The sequence below is a fragment of the Mesoplodon densirostris genome, chromosome 14 (genome assembly GCF_025265405.1).
Source record: "Mesoplodon densirostris isolate mMesDen1 chromosome 14, mMesDen1 primary haplotype, whole genome shotgun sequence".
Taxonomy (NCBI): Eukaryota; Metazoa; Chordata; class Mammalia; order Artiodactyla; family Ziphiidae; genus Mesoplodon; species Mesoplodon densirostris.
Genome location: NC_082674.1, coordinates 24,847,586 through 24,873,598, shown reverse-complemented (window position 1 = coordinate 24,873,598; position 26,013 = coordinate 24,847,586). Strand labels below are relative to the sequence as shown.

The 26,013-nt window shown below is 50.1% G+C and overlaps 1 protein-coding gene across 1 annotated transcript in view; it reads left to right on the top strand.

Moving 5' to 3' along the window:
- CAPN13 (calpain 13) overlaps positions 1-23,448 on the top strand; it is a 54,871-nt gene extending 31,423 nt beyond the window's left edge. Inside the window, 13 exon segments of the mRNA XM_060116935.1 lie at positions 819-893; positions 2,155-2,300; positions 4,394-4,536; positions 8,699-8,710; positions 10,834-11,029; positions 12,456-12,517; positions 15,636-15,693; positions 15,792-15,850; positions 17,444-17,512; positions 19,494-19,566; positions 21,398-21,529; positions 22,506-22,561; positions 23,422-23,448. Of these exon segments, the coding sequence (XP_059972918.1) occupies positions 819-893; positions 2,155-2,300; positions 4,394-4,536; positions 8,699-8,710; positions 10,834-11,029; positions 12,456-12,517; positions 15,636-15,693; positions 15,792-15,850; positions 17,444-17,512; positions 19,494-19,566; positions 21,398-21,529; positions 22,506-22,561; positions 23,422-23,448 (1,108 nt within the window).
- The last annotated feature ends 2,565 nt before the right edge of the window (positions 23,449-26,013 follow it).

The following is a 26,013-nucleotide window of genomic DNA, read 5'->3' as shown; positions in this document are numbered from 1 at the left end:
TGTTTTAAGCAGGGAAGTACCCTAACCAGTCTTCTGTTTTAGAAAGATTGTTTTTTTTTGTTTGTTTTTGTTTTTGTGGTACGCGGGCCTCTCACTGTTGTGGCCTCTCCTGTTGCGGAGCACAGGCTCCAGACGCGCAGGCTCCGGACGCGCAGGCTCAGCAGCCATGGCTCACGGTCCCAGCCGCTCCACGACATGTGGGATCTTCCTGGACCGGGGCACGAACCCGTGTCCCCTGCATCAGCAGGCGGACTCCCAACCACTGCACCACCAGGGAAACCCTAGAAAGATTGTTTTGATTGGAGGTGTAGAGTATGAATAGGGAAGCGGGCCGGACTGAGTTCTGGGAGACCAGTGAGCCGTCCAAGAGGGAGATGAGGGTTCTTGAACTTAAAAACAGCAATAATTAGATGGCTTTGAGAGGGGTTTAGGAGGTAGAATCAATAAATCGTTAATATTTGGTGATGGCTTGGACGTGGAGGGTATGAGAGAGAATAACCCTTCATGTTCTCACTTGGGCAATAGAAGGAGGCAGAGGATGAGTACATTTTGGGATACGTTGATTTCAAGGTCACGGTGGGGCTCTGGTGGAGACAAGGAATGGACCATAGCATGTATCCATCTAAAGCTCAGGAAAGAGGATGGGGCTGGGGGACAGCTTGGAAGCCATCAGCATAGAATCACCAGGTAGAGCGACACTGTCCACTCGCACCCAGAAACTACTGGAGGCCTTTGCAAAGGGCCCCTTTCGGGCCACGTGTGGTTGAGATGAAACATCCTATGAAGTCTCATCCTGTGGTCTGTCTCTCCATGCCCAGGTCTCTGGAGTGGCAGGAGACCCACGACAAATGGAAAAGCCAGTTGTATGAAAATAAGGCTGATGGCGAGGTTTGGTACTTACTCTTTTTTCAAAATTAGATTTTAAATCTTTAGCTATTGGCCAAACCCTCAATCCCCACCCTTTTCCCTAAACTTTTGTGAGAATAAAGATTCACTTTTCAGAGACCTAGGTAGAAGGAGGCTATTTTCTCCACCAAGACACAAAAGCTTTGAAAAGGAAATTGTGTGTTCTCTCTTTGCATGAAAGGTATTTCCTCTCTGAAATGTTAGAACTCGCAGGAAATGTTAATGGTAGAAGGGAATATTGGCACCAAAGCTTTGAAACCAACAGTTTCCTGGAAACCAGGATGCATGGTTATCATGCCTGTAACTTCTTCTGGCATCTTTTTTGGAGCCCTGGAGTGCCACAGTCTTTCCTGGCATGAATTGCAAGAGAGGAACATGGGGGTTAATCTCCCAGCCCCGACTCGAGAGTTCTGGGTGAGACATCGATGTCATCACCCAGCAGCTATGTAGGACTAGATGTTTTACAACACATCCCCAGCGCTATGCTCACATCTTAAAGAATAAGATGGGGGCCTCCCTGGTGGCGCAGTGGTTGAGAGTCCGCCTGCCGATGCAGGGGATACGGGTTCGTGCCCCGGTCTGGGAGGATCCCATATGCCGCGGAGCGGCTGGGCCCGTGAGCCATGGCCGCTGGGCCTGCGCGTCCGGAGCCTGTGCTCCGCAACGGGAGAGGCCACGACAGTGAGAGGCCCGCATACCGCAAAAAGAAAAAAAAAAAAAAAGAATAAGATGGACATTTCTCTGAAGGGTTGTCTGGTTTATTCAATGACATACTTAAATAAAATTTAGCATGTGTGAAAAAGAGACTGGGTCTAAGTAATTAAGAATCAGAGGGAGAAATATAAATTAGGAGGAAGAATATTTCCAGTATCGCAACTTTAATCACAGGTGTGATTTTAGGTGTTGAATCCATTGTATTCTGATAAGACCCCAAGAGTGCATTTGGCAAAGGGCCCTAGGGGAAGGTGATTTTCCTAGCCGTGTGTAGGACCCAGAACAGAAGGAGACTGGCAGTCGTCTTGCTGGCCATGGGAGGGGCCTGAAGAACTCATAATTTGACTCTGTCCTTGTCCTTCCAACCACTGGAGACATCAGAAGTGTATCTGACCACGAATGAACCAGAATGGGGCTCTGGCCTTTGGGTAGGACAGTGGTAAATCAATGGATACTATAGTTGATAGGCAGAGGTACAGTGAAGTTATGGGACAAACCCGTAGTCATTAAGTGATGTGTCTCTCTTTATAACAGGATGTCATGTCAAGATTTCCGAGATAACTTCTTCTGCCTATTTATATGTAACCAAGTTCCAGTCAGCCTGGACCATGGAAACACACTCCATGAAAGATGGTCCTAACTGATGTTTAAGAACCACTTAATTCCGGGAAATGCGGAAGGTAGTTATGACATTGGTAATTATTCTGCCAGATGGGAAGCTGCCAGCCTTTGCCCTATCCCAGCTTCAGCTCTCAGTGACCCTCAATTCTAGACCTGAAGGAGAAGAGGACTTTGTCAACCCAAAGGGACAGCTATACTTCTCCAGGGGAAATGATTGCTGGTGGGGGTGGGCCGGAGAATCTCCAGTGTGAATCCCCTGCTTTCTTGCTTTCCCACTGTCCTTCTACTAAGCTCCACCCACCTCCCAAGCGTAGAACGGGCCCACTGCTCTTCAGTAATTATCCAGGGCATTGGAGGAGCTATGAAAAGAACACTGGACAGAAGTCAGGGCCTGGGTTAAACCATTGTTTTTGCCACATTTTGGCTCTGTGACTCTGGTCTCTCTGTCCTCAGTCTCCCCAACTGTACATAGTGGAATTTATTCACCTCTATCTTCCCCTTGAAGCCACAAAGCACCATCCAAGCATCAGGGAGCATATTCTTGCCCATGTTAATTGATGTATCCTGCAGCACCATACTGAAATCCCAGGGTGGGCACCTCAGAACCTGTCTTTGAGCTCCCTGGAGATGAATCTTATTGATATGATTTTAAGAGAGTGAGTGACATACTCTCACTGCACCTCCGGCTCCCCATCTGTGACATGGTTGAGTGAAATATCACCCTCTGAAGATGAACCTGAGCGTGCTCACACATCCTGGATACGAAAAGCTATGCAAACAACATAGTTGTGCGTGTGTGTTTGTGTGTGTGTATGTGTGTTTGCACCTCGACATGTGCATTCCCTCTCCTTGGCACCAGCCTGTCGAGAAGGTGTGCTTGAATGATCCCACGCCTCCAGGCTTTTCACTCTGCTGGTCAGAGAACCTAGTCACCAGGAGATCATGGACAGATTCTAAGAAACCACTGAGTCGCTCGGGCAGCAAGTTTACTGATTCATCTTCCTGAGCTGCACCTGTCTGACTGTGGGCCAGCACCCCCAGATATTAGTGCAGATCGATGAACTGACCAAAATTATACACTGGTGCCATCTTTAGTAATTCCTTACAAGGGAGAGGGGGAAGGGAGACAGCCGGCAAGCACCTGCTCTGTGCTGCTAAGTGCACTTGAGTGTGTCATCTTGTTTGATCCTCACAAAAAGCCGATGACCGAGATGGTCTCTATGTCTCCCTATTCCCCTTTCAGAGCTTCCCAATCATACCCCAATCTTCTGATGTCTATTAATTCATTTCTAGCTTGTCTCATCTTCATTTATTTTTCATACATTATCTCTCATGCATTTGGTTGTGTTGTTTTGTTTTTTTTGGCTGTGTCGGGTCTTTCGTTGCAGCATGCAGGCCCTTTGTTGCAGTGAGCAGGCTTCTCTCTAGCTGTGGTGCACAGTCTCAGTAGTTGCGGCATGCAGGCTCTCTAGTGGTGGTGTGTGGGCTCGGTAGTTGTGGCACGCGGACTCAGTAGTTGAGGCACGCGGACTTAGCAGTTATGGCTCGCGGGCTTAGTTGCCTGGCGACATGTGGGATCTTAGTTCCCCGACCAGGGATTGAACTCACCTCCCCTGTGTTGGAAGGTGGATTTTTAACCACTGGACCACCAGGGAAGTCCCGATCTCTCGTGCATTTGAATCTAATGGTTTTCACATTAGTTGTCTCCCTCTGGCTTTGGTGAGGACTCTTGGGTAGCAGAGTTCTATGAATTGCCATCTCTCTGCCTCTCTTCCTCTGTCTCCATTGATGCTTGGGGGATTGACATCATTTCATGGCTCCATGGTTGTCACCAATGCGTACTTGAGGCCTCTGGAATTCCACTTATTATTATAAAAATAGCCCTCAATTTTACAGTTTAAGAAACATTTTCACCAAGTAGGAACTATACTTTCCCTCCTTATTTTTAAGAGGAGGACCCTGAGGCTCACAAAATAAAGAAGCTTGTGTCACAACTAGTAACTGTGGGGAATGGGACTCAGGCCTTAGGTCTATTAGCCCAAATCCAGAGTTTCCATCACAACCCATTGAACTGGCTCTCTGAAGTGGTCATGGTCCCATCCTGAAATGCCAGAGATGAGCTGAAGTCCAATCACTGCCCTTTTTCATGCAGGGCCCCAGAGGGACATGCAGTACATCTTCTCTGCGCCAGAAAGCATGGAAAACAACAATGTCATCGTGTCCTTCAATTTTGTCATGCCACAAAATTTAAAGGCAAAATACAGGACATTTCCACTGAAGTCCGAGGTGTTCAAGGTAAGGCAGCATGCTTCCGGGCTTGCCCTTTGAGGACATTTCTGTACACCTTGGAGAAAGCAACCAGCTAGGCTGGGAGATTTCACCCAGCTGCAGACTCAGAAATAAAACCCAAAGGGTGATAGAGTTCAGTTGGTCCAACTCTGTAAATTTGCAGGAAAACCGGAGACAAAGGAGATTACAGTGGGACACACCTCCTGCCCTTGTCACTTGTCAGCATTTCCTGGTGCAGGCTCTAATGCTTGTTCCTTAAAAAGTAGTCTGGTCCAAGACCAGCTGTTGCAACAGTGCAGATTCCTGGGATCACCCCCAAACATTCTGAGTCCCAATCTCCATGGATGGAGCATGAAAATCTGTATTGTAATGAGCTCCCCAGGGACTGCTTATACACAGACATGTGTGAGAATCATTGGCTAAACTCTGGGAGGAGTTTAAGGAAAAAAACAATCCTGGGTATACAGCCGGAGGTACGTTTTTCTCTTATGCTTACACCAAAATCGGTCAAAGCTCCATGGTTGGCTTATGAGCATCTGCTTGGCCACTCATCCAAGGCCAGGTCTTCCTCTCCACCTAGCCTCCCCTCCCCTCTGATGGCTCTTCAGCCAGCCCTTCAGCTCCTAAGGGGCCATCCCGCCACACACCCCCCAACACACACACTCACCTGCACAGGCACTAACTGTGAGTAGGTGATCAGGGAATTCTTTTTTTTTTTTAATACCATGCAAAAGAAAGGAGTTACAAAAGAAAATCTGATACTTGTGCTCTCTCCTCCTTTTCCAAATAGTTTAATGCATCCCACAGATAAAGTGAAGGGTTCTCAAATCATACGCCCCACAGCCTCTCTGCACGAACATGGGTAGCTAAGATCGTGCAACCATCAAATGCTGGGATCCCCTGTCCCCATATTAGAGGTGAAGAAACTGAGGCCCAGTGATGTGAAGTGACACAGTCAGAGTTAATGGCAGAGCTGGGGACCGGGTGCCAGAAGTCCCTCGAGCCTTCAGTCAAACACACCCATCACTTGTGTGGCTGGAGCTCTGATTACAGCCTCTCTACGAAGGATCCCAGGAATGTTCACTGAGACTAAGGCAACATTCACAACTAGGGCCTTAGCCCCGTCATGGACAGGCAGGGCTCCTGGGTCCTGAAACCGTCCTGTGCGCTGGCTGTGGTTCACTCTAATACGAAGGCCTCACTGATAGAGAACTTCAGAGTTCCAAACATGTTCACATTCGTTGTCTCAAAAACCCCAGCACTCCTGCTTTTATAGATGTGGAAACCAAAAGTCAGTGTGAATGACCTGCCCAAGGTGCAGCTGGGTGGTGACAGGGGAGTGCCCGATACCAGAACTTGTGGTCCCAGGACCAGGGCTCTCAGCAGGACATAGGCACTTGCCTTTCTGGTGGTGCTCACAGCTCAAACAAAAATATGTTTCTGGCTCTAGAAGGAGGAGAACCCTTTGGGTTCTGCTCTCTCTGAGCACATTTCCACATCCTAGTTGCATGAAATCAATGGAAAAGAAATTGTTGGGGTTTAGCACCATACTTTCGAGGTTCTGCAAACCAGCTGAGACTATCAAAGAACATCTCCTAAGGATGCAGTAGTGGACAGTTGTCATTTTCATCACCACTAGGCACATGAACACCCTTTCCATGTGCGGGGGGGAACCTTGGTGAAAGGCAGGGCCTGGTCCCCCACTGCAGCAGTCAAAGAGGCCAAATATTCCCTCTCCCCAGCCGTTGGATGCAAAGGGGTAGACTTGTGGCCCAGGCTTGTCCAATTAGATGTTCTTGGTTACTCTAGGCCTTGAGTCTTGAGGAAGTAACTAAAGGAGCTAGGACCAGCCGAGGGATTCTTTGCAGCAAATCTTTGGGGCAGCAATGCAGGCAGATCCTGTGGTGGTGTCCAGCTGTGTAGCCACCTCTTTTCATTCCTGCCCACCTTCTGAGTTGCATTCTCCAGATTTCCCATTGACTCTGATTTATCTTTCCCATAAATGACCTCCTGTTCACCCCATCCTGGATTAGTTTCCATTGTTTTCTGCCAAGGATCCCAACTGATTCAGGTACCTTCTAAGAGGATCCTCATCCTCAGAGTCCCCTAATCTCACCTCTGAGAAGAACAAAATGAAAGGAGTTGGGAAGGGCTAGAAAGGGACTGAGACATCTGTCTCATCTGGACTGAGACATCTTGGGCAGCTGAGAGATCTGGTCTGCCAGCAGGGATTGAACAATTCAATTCAAGTCCTGAACCAGACAGGACTCCTAAGAATATCTCAGCCAGCTCTTCCTTTTCCTGAGGAGAGACAGAAGTCCAGAGAGGGTATGAGGTCTGCCCCCCATGCACAAAAACTGGAGGTACTGCTCATATTTTCCTCTGATTCTAGTGCCCCAGAGCCGAGCAACACAGCAGCCTTGTGTTTACTGATTTGCCCAAAGTCTTTACAGTTCAGGAGCCCTGGCAATATTGTAATCATATCTGTTTTTTTAAATGTTGCCAAGCCCATTTGTCTACTTTTCGGCCAGAGATACCTTATTTCTCAGATGCCCTTTTGCTGAAGGGGCATGCAGACCTGTGACCTCCTTAGGCTCCCTGGAGATCCCTTTGGATCTTGCAGGATCCTGATCGAGTTAAACACCAAAGAACAGTCCAGACCTTGACAACTCAAGAGACACTTGGGTTCCTTTCACAGCTCTGCTGAGAAACAGGCTATGTTGGTGCCAGCAACTAGGCTCTCTGAGACTCCAGGGCTCTACTGGTGTTCATGGGTACAGCGCTGCCCAGAGGACAGCTACATACATTTCTGCAACCTTGGCAAGGGCCTGTGTCTCTCCAACTGCTATGGGAGCACTGCTCTGCCTTGCATCAAACCGAACACAGGTGGTGTACAAATAGGCCGGGAAAAGACAGGACAGAGAAAAAGAGCAAGGATGGATAAGCTCCATCCTCCCCCAGGCTGGAACTTTCCACCTCCCTTCCAGCTCATTCCTGATCTCCAGATAAGTCTGCCCAGGCAAATCAAATGGCCTGTACACCTAAGCGGAGCCCAGGATCAGCAGTAGGATAGAACTGAAACCCATGCCAACTGTGGAAGACAGTGCATGGAGGTGGTGGGTATTAATTACAAAAAAAGCAACACAGCTTGCTCTATTCTCACCTCTGCTACTGAGACTGCAAAGCCTCAGTTTCCACACCCATAAAATAAGGAGCCTAGCATATGCTTAGGATTACTGTGACAACTCAACACATTACATGCAAATACTTTGCAAACCATGAAGTGGCTTAAAAATGGGACTGCATCTTCAGTGCCTCCTTATGCAACATGGACAGACGGAAACATAGGTATTTCCACATTCAGACACACACATACATCCCTACAAACACTGAGGTACAGTGATTGGGAGGAGGGGAATGCTAGAACAAATTCCCATCATGCTTTACAGTGGTCTGCTGGAGTAACAGTTTCCTTCTCCTTGGAGCTCCAACTCTGGGGAATTTGCATTTGATCCAGGTTCTGTCTTACCTCCAGTTCCCATCACTGTCTCTTTTCCTTCCAGTTTTATCGTCACTGCTGTGAAGAGTAACCAAGCTGAGATGAGAAAGGGAGAGTCTCCTCTTCTCACACACCGTCCTCCCCTTCAATTTCCTGTCCCCTTCATGCTCCCTACAGCAGTTGGGTTTCCTTTGTCACAGCTCTGCACAGAGAATGAGTGATGGTCCCTGTTCACTCCCAGGTGTTCCAGGGAACAGGCTGGAAGTGCAACAAAAAGGAACGCAGGGCCCTGAGCCAGGCTTCTCAGATCTGCTCGCCTTTGGGTTTTTTTTTTTTTTTTTAATTTATTTTTGTCTGTGTAGGGTCTTTGTTTCTGTGCGAGGGCTTTCTCTAGTTGCGGCAAGCGGGGGCCACTCTTCATCGTGATGCGCAGGCCTCTCACTATCGCGGCCTCTCTTGTTGCGGAGCACAGGCTCCAGACGCGCAGGCTCAGTAGTTGTGGCTCACGGGCCTGGTTGCTCCGCGGCATGCGGGATCATCCCAGACCAGGGCTCGAACCAGTGTCCCCTGCATTGGCAGGCAGATTCTCAACCACTGCGCCACCAGGGAAGCCCACGCCTTTGGGTTTTAGTTTGAGTTCCTGAACCTGCCTTTCTTCTCTTCCCTCAGATCGACTATCAGGTATGGCCACCGCCCCTGCTGCCGTCTGTCCGTATTGTTACGCCTCTTCCAACACCCTTGACCTCAACGTGTCTCTCGCTGTTCCGTGGCTGCCAATTCAGTCTTGCTACGTCCTGTAATAGATACAAGCTTAGAACTTCCAAACAGGTCAACAATGCAGGGAATATTTCAGCTGTCCTTGTCTAAAGCTGGATCCCTTAGGCTGTTCTCTGGTTTGACGTTCCAGAGGGAATGCAACCATGAAACCATCCTCAAGCATTTGGCCCATGATAGGTAAGACTGACGCTTCCCGTTCCTTTTAAGATGAGAGACAGGGCTCATGGGTCCCTGGTGGGGCGGGGGTGGATCTTTAGCTTTCTGTATTCTTTGTCAGCCCCCAAACCCACCACAACCAGGATGCATGCAATGCAAATGCAAGTTCAAGGCACATCCTCCAACTCTTCTTACAACCACATCATTGCCACCACCCTCCCTCCCCACCCTCCCGACCACCCACTACCACCTGCCCCTACCCACCCCCGGCCAGTAAATATTCTGGCTTGGCATGGGTGAAAGGTGACCAAAATATGGGTAAGGATGGAGACAGAAAGATGGAGTTTGGGAAACCCAACCTCACAGGCACTCAAACCCCTTTAGATGTGAACTCTGTGATGCGTCTGTTGCCCAAGGGGAGGTACATGTGCCAGGAGGATGGAAGGGAAAAGGGAGGGAGCAGGATGTAGCCACAGCCAACGGGTGGTGACTGCAGCCTGCTGGCAGGTCCAGGGAAGCTCCTCCGGCCCTTCCAGACGTCCCCCAACAGGGAGACAGAGGCTGGGTCCTTGAGCAGGGGATACACAGAACCCCAGGCAGAAAGCAGACAGCAAGGAGGTCTGCCTGTCATAGCGGCGGCCCAGCCACAGAGCTGGGTTTAGGATCCAACTCTGGTTCTCAGCACAACAGTCATGGAATGAGAATTTCTGGAAGGGCTTCAAGGGAAGCAGTCAGGTGCAAGGAACGAGTCAGGGTTCTAGTTCCCAGGCCTGGAGAACGAGGTGAGGACTCGATCGAATAAAAGGCATGAGCCGCATCCCTAGAAATAGAGGGTCAGGTCTTGTGATTGTAGGAGGCTCAAAGCCCACACACGTCTGTACACAGTGCCTCCCCATGTGCACACGTGTGCACGCACACACACACACACACACACACACGAGAACAGTGCTGGCTGTCTGGAGAAGAACTGGTCTCATCATTTCTTTTGCCAGAAAGGCCCAAGCAAGGCAGGCTCCAGAGACACTAGCGCTGCTGATCATGTCAGCAGCATCAGTTTGGAGACTCTGCCGAGCGCCCCGATGCACACCAGCAACAGTAGCCTCAGTGTGCAGCCCAGCCTGGTCCCCACCCCTTGAAAAGACCCTCTCCCCGTCTCCTTGTTTCCCCCCAAGGCAGAGCTCACAAGCAATCATTTCGTGCTGCGTGACCATTCTAAATGGAATCCCCATCTCAATTGTGTTGGGGAAAACTTATTTAGTAAAGGGTTTTTATCATGTCATATGTATGTGACGTCCGGTAATAGGAACTGCATGATATTTATTGTTTTATCTCTAAGAAAATATTGAAATAGAAGGAAAATGATCAGGGCCTATTATTCTCCAGTGAGAAGGCATTTCAGGGCTTTACTGGAAGGAAGAAATGGAGGGAGTGAAAGGACTCCAGCCCTGCAGTTCTGCAGGGGTCCAAGGAGTGCTTTGCAAAAGGGTCCAGAGAGAAAGGACTCCAAATTCCAATACTGAATTAGGTTTTGAATTACTGAATTAATTCAGTATTGGAACAATCTCACTAGTTTTCATGATTCGTCTTTGTATATAAGCAGGCAGATAAACCCAGAAGCCCAGGATGCTGTAAGATTTAATGAGGTAAAACCATGTATCATATTTCCCCCCATACATTGTAGTGTTAGCATCTATATTAAATAACAGTCTGAACTCTATTGCATTTCGAGACTTCGGGTAAACAGTGTCTCCCTTTTCAGGGCCTGTAGTGCTGTTTTGGTGGATGGAGAGGGGTCTGGGAGGTAGGGGTCTCTCCTGGTAGCCGGGGCCCATGCACAGAGGGGTTTCTTACCATCATCACGTCTCTTCCAGTTCCAGCATTTCCGAGAGGGATTGCCGTCCACAATTTTTTTCCAAGTTCAGAATTGCTGAGAAGACATCGTTTCTGAAACCACATGCAACCTTACAGAGTGTTTCAGCCTGAGCCCTGGGACCTATGTGGTGGTCGTCTCCGCAGGCAGAGAAGCAGTTGAGTTCTTGCTCCGAATCTTCCTAAAGATGCCAGACAGTGACAGGTACAGAACTTCTGGGATTCTAAACGTTTTATTCTACTTAATTTTATAAAAACGCATTACATCATTCTGTGCAGCAACACACTCTGTTAGCAGGGGACACAGCACGGCCCCCGCTCTCAAGATGCTCAGCACAAAGTGGGGGCGAGAGAGTCTGTGAACCAATAAGTAGACCACAAACAGGATGCAGCCATTGCTTGACGGAAGTGCAGGGGTGTGTGGGAGGACAGAGTGGAGGGATTCCCTCCCGGCAAGAGGGACAGAGGAAGGCTTCTTGGGGGACTTGGAATGTGAGCTAGTCCTCGATGGAAAACCTAACGGTGTTTCCCAGGGGAAGGCAGTGCAGGTGGAGGAAAAAGGCATGAGCAGAAGCAGGGAAGTGGGTGAGCATGGGGCTTGTTGAAGAATGAGCGATGTTGTCCATACACACAGGAACGTGGTACGTGGCATGCATGGCAATCGTCTGAAATGCAGGCAGAATGTGGGGTACATCAGGGAGACAGCGAGACATGGGCCTGAGTGATAGAGTCTGATGGTGGAGGTTCTTCACTGCAGTGAAGACTGGGATCAACAAGCACACACCCTGCTGGGCACCTCATGCCTTCTTGGCCCCGAGGCAGACATCACTACAATCATGGCAGTCTTTACAGTTGAGCATGGACGAGGCCTTCTCAGTCCAGCATGCCAGATGGTCACTGTGCCACCATTCAGAGTTGGAACCTAAGACCAATCTTATTTGCCATCCTGGCAATGGGGGTTATGATACACGTGTATCTGGTTGTGAAAGGAGCAGTTTACAAAATGGTTTGAAGACCAGGGGAGGGCCACACCCGAAAGACTGGACACGAGGTCACGATGCTCATCTGTCTGCTGACTGCCGTGGCTGCCCACTTCACAGCTGGCTGTGCTGAGGGCTCTCCACGTGTGTCCTTGGCGTAGATGCCCAATGCCTGCAGGGGTGCCTGCCACATGTAGGCGTGAGCCTCCTTTGAATAGTGAGCTGGTCATCCTTGTCACACTGTCCCCCTGATTTTCTAGGAACTTGGGCGATAATCTCAACCTCAGACCACCGCAGGTAAGTGTGCAGCAAGGCTTGGTTGGCAAACTTCACTGGGTCACGTCCCCTCCCCGAGAGCTTCTATCTCCTTCCTTCTTGCCTCGCCACTGACCAATGAAAGCACAGATACCACAATGGGCTGGTGATGACTCAGAGGGGCAGGGATGAGGTGAGAAGACCAGGCCTTGAAGGCCAGGCTGGACCCAACCATCTTCCTTCCACAAATTCCCATTCCCCAGAAAGGTTTGATCCAATTGCTGGATGAAGCCTCTGTCTCAGATCCAGGTGGAAGGTTCTGGGGCCCTCACCGTATCAGACAGGCAGCCTCCTTCCCCAGAAATTTGATGTTGGCTCTTCTTCCTTAGATCCAGGCAAGTCGTCCAGAAGTGCCTCCCAATGAAGCATTTTCTACAGATACGCTCAGCAGGTACAGTAGTTAGCATGACGGTGAGGGGCCCTACATAGGACAGGTGATGGAGGGGCCAGAGGGAAGGAAACCTCTCCCAGGTCCTTATCAGGATAGAGAGAGGAAGATGACTTGATGGGTGGTCGTGTCAGCCTCTCTCCCTGGATGTCCAGAGCTGATCTGGAGAGACGGGGCGCCCCACCTGGGTGACATCTGGGGTGAAGTGTAGTTTGGAAAGGAAGCGCCTGATTATAGGGGAGTGAGCTTTTTAAATCTTTAAACAAGCAATTGGCAATACCCCTTGAAGTCTTCCTTCTCCCATTCTGCCATCTCCCACCAACGATGGCATCCATCTTCTTGGGAGCTGGCCAGCTTCAGAAAGCACCAACAGCCTGCTTCCTGCCAAGGCACCTACGTGCACCAGGGATTTTCCTAATGGTTTAATAAGCCGTTATAAGGAACTCCTTGACTTGTCAGGAAAAAAAAACAGCTGCCAAGGGCTCTGCACGCTGGGCCTTTTACCATTAGTCCTCATGTCGGTGTGGGAAGCGGAAAGCCATATAGATGATCGTGTGTACCGTGCCGGCCTCGGGCAGGCAGGGGCCAAGGACAGGAAGATGCTAGGCATTGAGAAGGCTAACAGGGCATTGGTAACCAGGAGGCAGCCAAAGGGAAGTTATTCAGGTAGCCTGGGCCCAGGGATAAAAATAAGGAGAGATGAAGAATGTGGCTGGCATGAGAGTACATGTTATAGGGAACAGCTCAGTATGAACGTCCTTGAAATCAACAGTAGCCCAGGGTTCAGGCCCACATCTGGGCTGACTCAGAAAGCACTTCACTTGATGCAAAACAGGATCTACTATGGTGAATGTCCCCATTCTGTGAGCTTCTGAAGGCAGGGATGACATCGTACGCATTCCTTGTCCCCAATAACTATCACTGTCCTTGGCACAGAGAAGGTGCTCAATCAATCTGCACTGAGTTAAGACAGATCTACTTCCCCAGAGCAGATGCTCTAGCTAAGGTCCCTTCCCCTAGGTGATCAGCAGGACCAGATTAAGATACGCGAGACCAAGCTTCCTTCAGGGGCAGGTGGCAAAGTCCTCAACATGGTCCATGAACCTGCACCTCTGAAATACAAAATATAATTTGTCATATGATAAGTGGTACAGATTCCCTAATCAGGACTTTTCCAAACAACAACCAAATGTCTTCTCATAGAGGGTAACTGGCAGCCCATATGAGGCCTTTGTAGGAATTAGAATAGAAGAGAGATGGAGCTTTGTGCCAAGGTGCATGGCTCGAGAGTAGAACCCAGACGGGACTCCAACTTCTTTTCACCCCTTGGTGGACACCCTTGAGCAGGGCCAACCTGGTATCATTCTGCACAACCTGAAAACTATCCTCAGAGGTTGTGTCCTCAAAAGAAAGTTGAGAGCCAAATATTCGTCCATGTACTCTGTCCTGTCTCCCAATCTCTTGTACCCCTTTATCAGCCATAGTAGTGGTGGTGGTACCATAACCCAGGCTCCGCCTGTGGGATAAGGAAGGACACACTCAGCCTTTGGGACAGGCCACATCCATCATCTATCATTTATTCAATCAGCAAACATGTACAAATACCCTAGGATGTTCCAAGGAAAGCAAAGCATCAGTCCTTAGGCATCTTCCATTGAGGTGGTAGAGGCCAACGTGCGATTCTTTGGGCGTTTTGTTCAGAAAACCTTTATCTCCATTCCTAGCCCCATCTCTTCCAACATTCTGATGTTTACTGGGTGCAGGGACCAGGTCAGGGGCTATCCCAGGGTGGGGGATGTGATCCATGCCCCACAGCTGCTTACATTCTCATGTGACTCCATGTAAGTTGGCATTCCTCACCGTGGCAACTGCTCTTTATAGTGAGGTGCCATGATTCTTTCGAGGAAAAAACTCAGTTGATGGCGGGCACACAACACCAACTTCCCTGACGTAACCAACCAGTGAGACGTTGGAGGGATGACCTAAGGGCCAATTTCAGATGCTGGCAGGATGTGTTGCACTGGTGACATCACTGGGGGTAATTTTTCCAGCTAAAGGACTCCAGTAAGGACAAACTGTAGGGCTGCTTTTGCTTTCTGTTCTGGGTGGTGAGGCCACCCTGGGGACTGCTTATCTGTTGTCTGTGTGGTGCTGGTTCTCAGAAGACCCCAAGGAGGCACCTCCTTCCTCCTGACCTAGTGCCAGGCCACTAGCCACCTGCTGGGAGCCCTCACTCCAACTCCTTCTCCCGTGGAAAAGCTTCCCCAGGGTGGTGATGTCCCATCATGCCCTAGGCTTTTTACCAGACTGGGTGAAAGAAACAGCTGCATGGAGAACAGCTCTGCTTCTCTGTCAAATCGTCACAGAATCTGCTGCCCATAAAACTGGCCAGTGTCCCCAACAGAAAAGTGAAGGCAGTTAACACCTTCAGAAGTTCAGGCCAGGAAAAGTTTCTCTCCCCTCAACCTCAGCTGCTTCCCGTTTTTTATCCGAGGAAAACCATGATGTCTCCCTTTCTGCTTCTGTGGCTGAGAAGACTAATGCTAAGTTATGTGCTCAATTAGAGCAACTTGTCACTTACTTTCTGGAAGCAGATGGGGGAACACACCTGTAGGGCTGAACTGATTCATTCAACAATACTTCTCCTGAGGGGCTCCCAAGTGCCAAGTATGGTGGGGAGGAAGCAAACACAGCTTTCAGCCCAGTAATGAATAGAGAGAGAAATGCAAAGTGACCCACACCAGGTATCAAATGTCAGGAGTAATCAGCACTACAGATGTTCAGGAAGGGAGTTATCACCAGGGCCTGGAGCAATCAGGAAATGCTTCATGGGAATCCCCTGGTGGTCCAGTGGTTAGGACTCCACGCTTTCACTGCCGAGGGCACGGGTTCAATCCCTGGTCAGGGAACTAAGATCCGGCAAGTCATGCCACGCAGCCAAAAAAAAAGGAAGGAAGGAAGGAAGGGAGGGAGGGAGGGAGGGAGGGAGGGAAGGCTTCATGACAAAGATGAGATGGGAACTAAGTGCTCAGAAATCCCAGTGCTTTTACAGTCAGGCAGGTGTGCCCCTCTGCTTCTGGGCACCGATGTGATTCCTGCATCCCTTCCTCATTTGGATCAGGGGCCGGACATTGATGCTACCCAGGTCCAGAGCCTTCTCAACCAGGAATTCCTAAAAGGTTAGGAGGGACCTGCTGGCCCCAACCCCATCCCCGTGGCCACGCCAGTCCTATGCCACCCTCTCTGACATTTCAGTCCTTCCTGTTCTCCCCCTCAGGACCTCCAGGGGACACATTCTCTTTGGATGAGTGCTGGAGCGTTGTGGCTCTGACGGATGTATCCTTTGCAGTCATCCCCCCTCCCCCAGCTCTAAGAGCCTGTCTGCTCCGTGGGCTTCCCCAGGGGTCTATTTAGGACACTGAGGAACACTTTTCTCACCCTCATTGTTTTCGTTCTCTGTTCTGAGGGCTCAGCAAAGAGCCTGGGCTCCTGGGGATTCTGCACCAACTCGCTCTCCAGAACCTCCATGGCAACGATAAAACTTACCACCTATCAGGCGTCTACTGCGTGCCAAGAACTGTACTGATATGTATTTTTTTCCCTCATAATTCTTGCAATAACCCCTGTGATATAAGAAGTATTGTCCCATGATCCAATGGAAGAAACAAGGGTTCAGCCCAGATCACACAGCTAGTCAGAGTTTGTGTCTGGATTTGAAGTTGGAGTTTTCAGCCTCCAAAGTCTATGTTCTAACATTATCCTTCACTGCCTCCTTGTAGCACCTGTGGGAACTATCGTCCTTACACACCTCTCCTTACCACTGGAGGAGTCCTCACTATTTAAATTCCTTGCCCAGCAAGCCCCCAGTTCAATAAAGATAACAACCACCAACACTTGCAGAAAACTCTTCAGTCTGCACGGCAGTTACACCCCATTATTACTATTGTGCTGCACTTGCAAATGAGACTGGGCTGGGACAGTGCAGTGACCTGCCCACGTTCCATGGCCACAAGTGGCAGGGCTGGGACCCAACCCCAGGTCTCCTGCCTCCCATCCTGACTTCCACTCTCCCCTGAGCCATTTCTCCCCTGCCCTCCCCATCTCCCCTCTGGCTCCTCGTGGGTGTATCCCCCAGCTGCTGCCTTGCAGCTCTTCCCTCAGGTGTGCACGGTCTCCCTGGAGTGACACGGATCCCCCGGCACTTTCACTCTTAACAAGGCTCAACTGGGGATGTGAAGCCAGCCATAGTCAAACAAGAAGCCTTCCTGATGAAATTATCAGTCAGGCCCTGTCTCTGCTGGTTGTGGCTTGGAATCACCCAGAGACACTGCTCATCCCTGCAGATGAGTCCAATGGCCCTCGGCAGCCCCACATCCTGGGGCAGGCAACCCTAGGGGAGGTCATGTCTGCAGGACCCCTGCAAAGCAGACAGGTCTTTTCTACCCTTCCTCTTGCTCACCCACCAGCTCCCCTCCAGCTCCTCAGAGATCCATTGTTTTCATTAAACCCATCGTACGGAGTGACCAGGGCTGACTTGAATACACAGGACGCAGTCCATCCACTGGCGCACGCTTAGCGGGTGCGCTCACGTCTCGTGCTGCCTCCAGAGTTGCAAGGCGCTCTCCTCCCCCCAGCTGCCCCCCACTCCCCCCTGCCGGGGCCCCACCCCAACGGGTGAGGGCTGTGTTGGGGGCTCGCTCTCTTCCCCTGGGTGCAAGTGTTGTTGGCGCTCCTTTCTCAGGGCTGCCTTCTCCTTCCAATTGATTGTTTTCCCTGTGAAATAAATCTAAGCCAGGTCCCTTTCAGATACAGCAAGAGCCAGCTGGTGTAGGGCCACATCCAGGTGACACTGGACTGTGTTACTCGTTGGTGGGTGGGGCTGCTCTGCTCACTGCACGAAGGACTGCTTGACTCTTAACTCCCCACCAGCTGAAGGTGAATGGGCGGCTTGACCAAGAGGAGTTTTCAAGGCTGTGGAGGCGTCTTGTCCACTGCCAGGTACCTGCGCGTTCCCTTTTGGCTAGCACTCTTATTCTGTCTGGTTTAGCATATGTTTACAGGGTAGCCCGATCCTACACCAGGGTTGAGGGCTATGAAAGGAGAGGAAACTCACCCCCACCCTCAAGGAGGGCCCCTGTTTTGCTTAGGGATCTGTACATGCACCACTAGAAGGTACGAGGCAATGCCCGGGCAGGTGGCAGGCTGAGGACCGCTCTAGGAGGCTGGAGGAGAAACGGGTCACAGTGACTGTAGCTAAAACTGACAGCTAGCACTGCCCTCCTCATTTCTCCCCGGGCCCACTGCAGCATCCTCTCGGCCGCTAGTTCACCTCATCGCCTTCCCCTCCATCTGCCAGAACATACATCAGAATCACCGTTGTGGTCTGTGGCCTCAGTGTGGCCTCACCGTTGTTCTCAGGACAAAGTCGAAACTCATCAGCTATACATAAGATCCTGTGAGTCGGGACCCACTTTGGGGTCCAGGAGAAGCCCTTTCCCTCATCCCGCTCACCCCATCGGACCCCAGCTATGAGACTCCTTGTTCTCCCGTCCCTGCACTCAGAGCCTGCCTGATGCCCACCCAGCCTGCGGGTCCAGCCCCAAAACCCCTTCCCTGAGGGGCCTCCCCTGGGGGCCTTGCCCCGCCCTAAGGCCCAGTGAGCCCCCCTTCAGCTCCTAACACTTGAACCCACAACAATACAATAAAAACACTTTCTATTTACATATTATTTATTTATATCACCTAATCCCTGATTGGGGACATTTGGTTTCTCACCAGGCACTGCAATGGCTGACAGTTCTCGCATTAGATTGCAGGGTCCTCCAGGGCAGGGATCCCTCATATTCATCCTTTTCTCCAGCGCCTTCCACAGTGTCCAGCACACAGAAGGCACTCAAGAGTGCTGAACAAATGACCCAACGAATGCGTGACTGAATGAATGAGTCCATACCTAATTGAGAACACGCTAAGTCTCTGAACTCACAAAAGCCAACTAAGGCCAGAAAAAAGTTGTCAAGCCGCTATTTCACAGTAATCGGCTCCCATGATCTGCCTCAGCTGCACACCTGCTTGGGGGTATTTTGCTTTAAAACAGCTCCTGGGCAGCAGCTGAGCATAGGCCAACATTAGGAGTCCCGGGTTCAGTCCTGCGCTGCTTGCCTGCTTCATTCAAGGCAAGCTACTCACCCACCAGTGTCCTCACCTGGGAAGCAGGAGGAGCCTGAAGGTTCGAGTGAGAATTAGGGGGAGGGAGAGAAGTCTTGGGCAAACGGAGAGCCGCCCTGTACAAAATCGGTGTGTTCAGGTGACCCCACACCTTGGTCGCAGGCGCGGTTCTCACGTGCCTTCAGTGCTGCCTACACAGCACTCACTACCGTGCAAGGCACGCCCCTAAACGCTTTATAAAGATGTGCTCATTTACTCCTTGCAGCGAACCTATGAGGTAGGTACTGTAATTGGCCCTGTGCTACAGAGAGGGAAACTGAGGCCTAGAAAGGTTAGGTCACTTGACCCAGGTTACAAGGCTGGTAAATAGTCAAGCTGGGATTTATACTCAGCGATTTGGTTGTAACATCTGTGCTATTAACCCCACCCTAGGCAAACTCTAGGGAGCTCTCTACCTCCCTGGAAAGCAGGAAGCCTCCCGGGGAGGCAGGAGCCCAGTCTAGGGGGTGAGGAAGAGGAAGGAGAGCAGGGTGGGGGAGCCAGGGGAAGGTGCGGGCCTGGGAGAGGGACCCGCCGCCCCGCAGTTGACGGCCAGGCAGTCAGCTTTATCAAGCAGAACCCATTCCCCAACCCCCCGGCCTCAGCTATGCACCCTGCCGACCTCTGAGCTGGGCCCACTCGTGTTTTAGTGAAGCAGCCTCCAGGGCTGGGAACGAGATTTATCGGGACCTCCCTCTACCCAGGTACCCAGGACATCCTCTCCCAGGTGGACACTGGGGCTCACACGGGCTTCTTGCTTTTTCTCCCATATCAGAATGTTTTCCAACACTCCCGGAAGAACTCTGGAGTTTTCCCGAGCTCGGATTTATGGAAGGCCGTAAAGGACACAGGTAAAGCAGGCGAGTGTGTGTGTGTGTGTGTGTGTGTGTGTGTGTGTGTGTGTGTGTGTGTGTGTGTGTGTGTGTGTGTGTGTGTGTGTGTGTGTGTGTGTGTGTGTGTGTGTGTGTGTGTGTGTGTGTGTGTGTGTGTGTGTGTGTGTGTGTTAGGCAAGGCTGGTAGAGAGGTGCTGGGCATGGCGGGGAGAAAGCAGAGCACAGTGTTTGTGCCCTCCCCTGGTTTACACTGGGTCCGTGAGCCTCCTGGCTCCAGAAACAGACTCCACCCTCCCCCGCCTGAGTTCTCGCCTGCCAGTCAATTCTCCTGGTTGCCTTCTCTCCCCAGCACAGCTCTAATTGTGTAAAAATGACCCCGCATGGTTGGTACCCTACCAGAAATCTAGCTTGCCTTGAAGATGCTTCCATCTCAGCATCCGGGCCATCGGGGTTAAATACCCACAGGTGGGCTGATGCGCTCTCTTTACAGAGGGTCTGGGGCTAAGTGAAATCAAATGGCCTCTGTCTGCTTCAAGGAGGCAAGAGCTTTCAGTCCTGGGAGAATGATAATAACACCGCAGGGCGCAGATGCTTCCTATTTCAGCAAGAACTTGCACTCACGTCACCTCATTTGATTGTCTCAACAGCTCTGGAACTTGGGAAGGACAGGAATCATTATCCTCACTGTACCCATGGGGGAAATGGCTCACAAAAAGGTTAAGTCAGCAAATTGCCACCTTCCTGAATAAAATGTAAAATCAGGCTCCAGCAGGCCCCCTGCTGGAGGGGCAGCCTCCACGGTCTCCCTCCCAGGGGCTCTCAGCCTGTTGAGCGGGTAGAAACCTGCGCTGCTGCCCGCACCCCCGCTTCAGCCTCTATCCTCGCCTTATGGGTTTTTTTTTTTACAACTTTATTGGAGTATAATTGCTTCACAATGGTGTATTAATTTCTGCTTTATAACAAAGTGAATCAGTTATACATATACATCAGTTCCCATATCCCTTCCCTCTTGCGTCTCCCTCCCTCCCTCCCACCCACCCTATCCCACCCCTCCAGGCGGTCACAAAGCACCGAGCTGATCTCCCTGTGCTATGCGGCTGCTTGTTTTCACAGCCGAGGGCTGTGGTTCTCACACTTGAGCCTGAGCTTGTGAAAGTGCAGATTGGTGAGCCTCACCACCTGCCCAAAGTTTCTGCTTCAGGAGGACTGGGGTGGGGCTCAAGAATTTGTACTTCTGACAAGTTCCCTAGTGCAGCCAAAGCTCCTGGTCTGGGGAAATCACACTCTGAGAACCACTGAATGGCCAGTGAAAGACGAAACCTTTAAAGGAGAACCTCACTAATGACTCCAGAATAATAAAAGGGAGAAAGAGAATAGTTGGAATTTGGCTGAAGAGCTGGCAGGGGCCAGTCCGGTAACTGAAAGGGGCAACAGAGCTGATGTGACTTGAGGGGGCAGTTTGAGAACATGCAAGCTGCAGAGGCATGCCCTATCTAAAGGCTTTCAAATTCACATTTTATTAGCTCTGCAGGAGAAACCGAACATGTCTCTGGCTGTATGGGGCCCACAGGCCACCAGGCTTGTCCCCTTGATGGATGGCTTGGTTTACAGTGTTGTGCTGGCTCACCGGGGTGCACAGGCCCCCCTGATTTTCAGTCTGCCGTTGTTGGTTCTGTGGTCAGTGCCCCCCTGGAGCTCACAACTAGACACGCACGATCACAGGACTCGAAGAGGGAGAGGCAGCTCTCTCCCGTCCACCTGAGGCCACCACCTGAGCTCTCGGCTCTGAGGACAGGACCACCCCAACTCCCGGCCTCCTCCCCGCTCACTGGCTCCCCCTGTGTCCCTGACTTCCTTGCAGGGATCTCCGTCACCAATGAGCGGCTGGATCTCATGAGAGTCTGCTATAGGGACAGCACAGGCAGGGTCAGCTTCCCCAGCCTGGTCTGCATCCTGATGCGGCTTGAAGCCATGACAAGTAAGTGTCACCCCCGGGCCATCCTGGAGACCTTCACAGTGACCAAAGAACACAGGAGGGGACCAGGAACGCGCTCCAGCCCCAGGCCTGGGCTCGTCCCAGGGGACAGAGCCACCGTTAGCCTGTGTGATGGCGTAGTTGCCTGGAGTCCCCAACCTCCCTTCTGCACCCTTTTCTCCCCAGGACATTCCCCCACCCCAGATCGCTCATTTCCTCATCACCCTACTAGCACCTCTCTTAGGAACCAGGTTAAATCGCTGTGGGCCCTCTCCAGATTGTGTTTATGGTTTAAACCTACTCTTTAGTCATGCAGCGAATGGTTTGATCCCTGCTGAAGGATTGCACACACACAGCGAGTAAGTGGGAGCAGTAGGTCCCCCCACAAGGCCTCAGAAAGCCAGCTGTGTAGGCCAGAGGTTGTGACACCTTTTAGCAGCACACCCCTTGGTTTTAAATGACATTTCGCGTGAAACCCCAAGCCACAATAGAGCTCCAAATGGAGCTGTTGTGGTTGAGGTCGAAGTGGGATCTGGCCTCCGCTCACATCCTTGCACCACCCCTGCCATGTGGCACTAACCCTGCAGCTCTGAGGCAGGCAATTAACAAGGTGGAGAGAGCAGAACGCTGGGAGGGTAAAGCAGAAGCCAGAGGCACAGTCTTGCTCCAGAGAATTCGCAGCTGGACAAGGGAGGTGCCCCGAGATACCTGCTAAAACAAGTCCCCGCATCCCCACAGCCAAGTGTGGAGAGTACAAAGTGTAAGGAAGCTGCCGGGGGCAGGGGCGTGTCGGGCAGAGCAGTCAGGGGGCTCTTTTGAGGGCTGAGCCTGAGCTTTCCCACGAGTGTAGAGTTTGGCTAGAAAGAGAAATGGAGGGGAGGCCGAGCACACTCTAGGGCTTCCCACAGAATCACCACGTTGGCTTTCATCACACGTGGGCCCAGGCCTGTCCTGATTCTTCTCCTCCTCTTTACCCTAGAAGCGTTCCAGAACCTCTCCAAGGACGGAAAAGGACTCTACCTGACAGAAGTGGAGATGAGGTACCTTCCCCTCACAGAGACAGGGCACAACCCCAGGCTACCTCTCCTCACCTGATTTCAGGGGGCATTTCTCTCCCTGAGGTTATTGAACAGTCTGTCAAAGGCCAGCCAAGCTGCCGGCCCCCCGCCTCCAATTACTGCCTTTATATATTGCTGGCTGCCAAGGCTGCTTTAGGATCCTGGCAGACAGATTTTATTTTTTCCAATAGCTTAATAAAGCAGAGGATTGTGTGGGAGCCATAAATCCAGGAGGGAACTAAGGAACATCTGCGGAGCTCACTGTTTTTTTTAATTAATTTATTTTATTTATTTATTTTTGGCTGTGTTGGGCCTTCTTTGTGGTGCGTTGGCTTCTCATTGCGGTGGCTTCTCTTGCTGCAGAGCACGGGCTCTAGGCGTGCGGGCTCAGTAGTTGTGGCTTGCGGGTTTTAGAGTGCAGGCTCAGTAGTTGTGGTGCAGGGGCTTAGTTGCTCCGCAGCATGTGGGATCTTCCTGGATCAGGGCTTGAACCCGTGTCCCCTGCATTGGCAGGTGGATTCCTAACCACTGTGCCACCAGGGATGCCCCATGAGCTCACTGTACATTAAACTTACTCCTGGTGAGTTTTTAGAAAGAGCCTCCTGGCCCAGCCAGCTGGTTGACCTGAGCTGTCCCTCTCAGTGCCCAGCTATTCAGGGAGCAGCGGAAAATATGCTGTAATAGAGGGCCGAGACCTCCTGCTTGGGTTGGAATTAGCTGGAAAAGGTTGATGAGACTAGACTGAGATATTTCAAGGGAAGAGGGTACCATTTGCCCTGCTCTGTGTTAAGCTAACTAGTTTAAAGTTGTGTTGTAATGAGGATGCTTATTTCTCACTGGATGAACCTGGTGATGTACAACTGAAGCCAGGAGGAGAGCAGACCCCAGAGCCCAGATAAGACGACGCAGCTTTAGACTCATTTCCTCCCGGGGGCACAATGCATCTTCCCCTCCAGGAACTGCACACAAAACTCTCTCCCTGGGGGCAGCCTCCCCAGAGATTACAGAGCCCTTCTCTATGTGAGTCAAGGCTCAGCTGCTTGGCCCATGAGTTTCAAGGCCAATGCTGCAGATTTCATCCAAGTCATGTAGAACAGGGGGCATCAATGAAAGAGTGTGGCCTGGAGGTTATGAGGGAAGGATTTAGAATTCTTTTTAAAATTTCTTTTTATTGAGATATAATTGATATTTAACACTGTGTTCATTTTAGACATACAACATAATGCTTTGATGTATGTATGTATTGTGAAACGATTACCATGATAAGTTTGGTTATCACCTCACATAGTTACAATTTTTTTTCTTGTGATGAGAACTTTTACAATCCACTCTCTTAGCATCTTTCAAATCTACAACACAGTATAGTCACCATGCTGTATGTTAACAGCCCCCAAACCTCTGTATCTTATAACTGAAAGTTTGCACCTTTGGACCACCTTCACCCATTTTGACCAACCCCCTTACCTCCCACCAGTGGCAACCACTTTGTTCTCTGTATCTATGAATTCACTTGTGGTTTTTTATTAGATTCCACATGTAAGTGAAATCATACAGTATTTGACTCTCTCTGGCTTATTTCACTTAATACCCTCAAGGTTCTTCCATGTTGTCACTAATGGCAGGGCTTTCTTCTTTTTTATGGCTGAATAATATTCTGTTGTATGTATATATGTATACCACATTTTCTTTATCCATTCATCTATTGATGGACATGTATCAGTAGGTTGTTTCTATGTCTTAGCTACTGTAAATAATGTGGCAATGAACAGGAAGGTGTCTGTATCTTTCCGAGTTAGTGTTTTTATTTTGTTTGGATAAATACCCAGAAGTAGAATTGTTGGATCATATGATAGTTCTATTATTAATTTTTTTCAATTAAGTGACCATTTATTGAATAACACCTATGTGAGAGGCACTGTGCTGGGCTCCAGGGATACAGAGATAAATGAAATCTGCATGGTTTCTGCCCTCAGTTCCTCTCTGTCTAGTGGGAGAGATAGTTCTATAATAGGAAACTACACTCTAATATACAAGATGCAATGAAAGAGGCTTGGGTGCTGTATGGACACTAAGGGGGTTTCTTCAGATGTGTTCAGCTTTGGATATGGTGATGTACTTGTGGGACACCCATATGGAGATCTCCTATAGACAGCTGAACATACAGGTCTTTAGGGAAATCAAACTTGGTCATTGCCCTGGAGGGTCTTGCTATGGAGTGAAAGAGACAGAAATGTAAATACTGAATATAATAGATCAATTGCAATACTCTGTAGTGAAAGCTAACACAGAAGTTCGCGCAAAGATGATGGTACAACTAAGTTGGCCTGGAAGGTGTGATGTCTCTCTAGGAGACAGCCTAGGAACTGAGTCTTGAATGGTTAGGAGTTGTTGTCCAATGTTGTGGGCTCTTGATGAGGTCATCGTTCCCATGGAGTACTTTGGATGGACTGAGCGAGACTTCAAGGCAGAAGGACATCACCAGCTGGGCAGTCAGTGGACAGTGTGCAGGCAGCTGGTCATGGGAGGCCCTCCTCTGAGGGCAAGACCCACAGCTCACAGTCTTCCTTGACACAAGTAAAAGGTGGCATGCTGTGCCCACTCCAGTGGTGGGTGTGTCCAATGGTACTAGGGGTTGGTTCGGTGTCCTCTGGAGAGCAGACACCCAGAGCCTATTACAGATTTTTTAAGGAAACTCCATACAGTTTGCCATAGTGGCTGCACCAATTTACATTCCCACCAACAGTGCACAGAGGTTCCCTTTCTCCATCTCCTCACCAACCCTTGTCTTTTTGATGGTACTCATTCTACAAGGTGTGAGGTGATACATCATTGTGGGTTTGATTTGCATCTCACTGATGATTAGTGATGTTGAGCACCTTTTCATGTACCTGTTGGCCACCTGTATGTCATCTTTGGAAAAATGTCTATTCAGATCCTCTGCCCATTTTTAAATCAGATTGGGTTTATTTTCTATTGAGTCATATGAGTTCTTTATATATTTTGGATATTAACCCCTTATCAGATATTTTTATTTCCTTCAGTGTTTCATTTTTTTCCCAACCTTGCCCTTTGCCCTTACTGTCTGCCCAGCCCTGGGTTAGTTACCTCATTCTTGATCCTTCATGTCTTGGCCCTATTGGGTTTCCATATTATTTATTCATGTAAACCACTTCCCCAATCATAACAATCAAAACACTCTTTTGTTGCTGTTGCTCACTCCTTCCTTTTTTTTTTGTAGAGCCTTATTGAAATATAATTCACATAGCATACAGTTTACCCATTTAAGGTATACAGCTCAGTGGTTTTCAGCATAGTCACAGAGCTTGGCAACCATCACTACCATGTAAGCTTAGAACATTTTTCATCACCACAAGAAGAAACTCCGTGCTCATTCGCAGTCAAGTCCTATTTTTGCCTCATCCCTTTAGT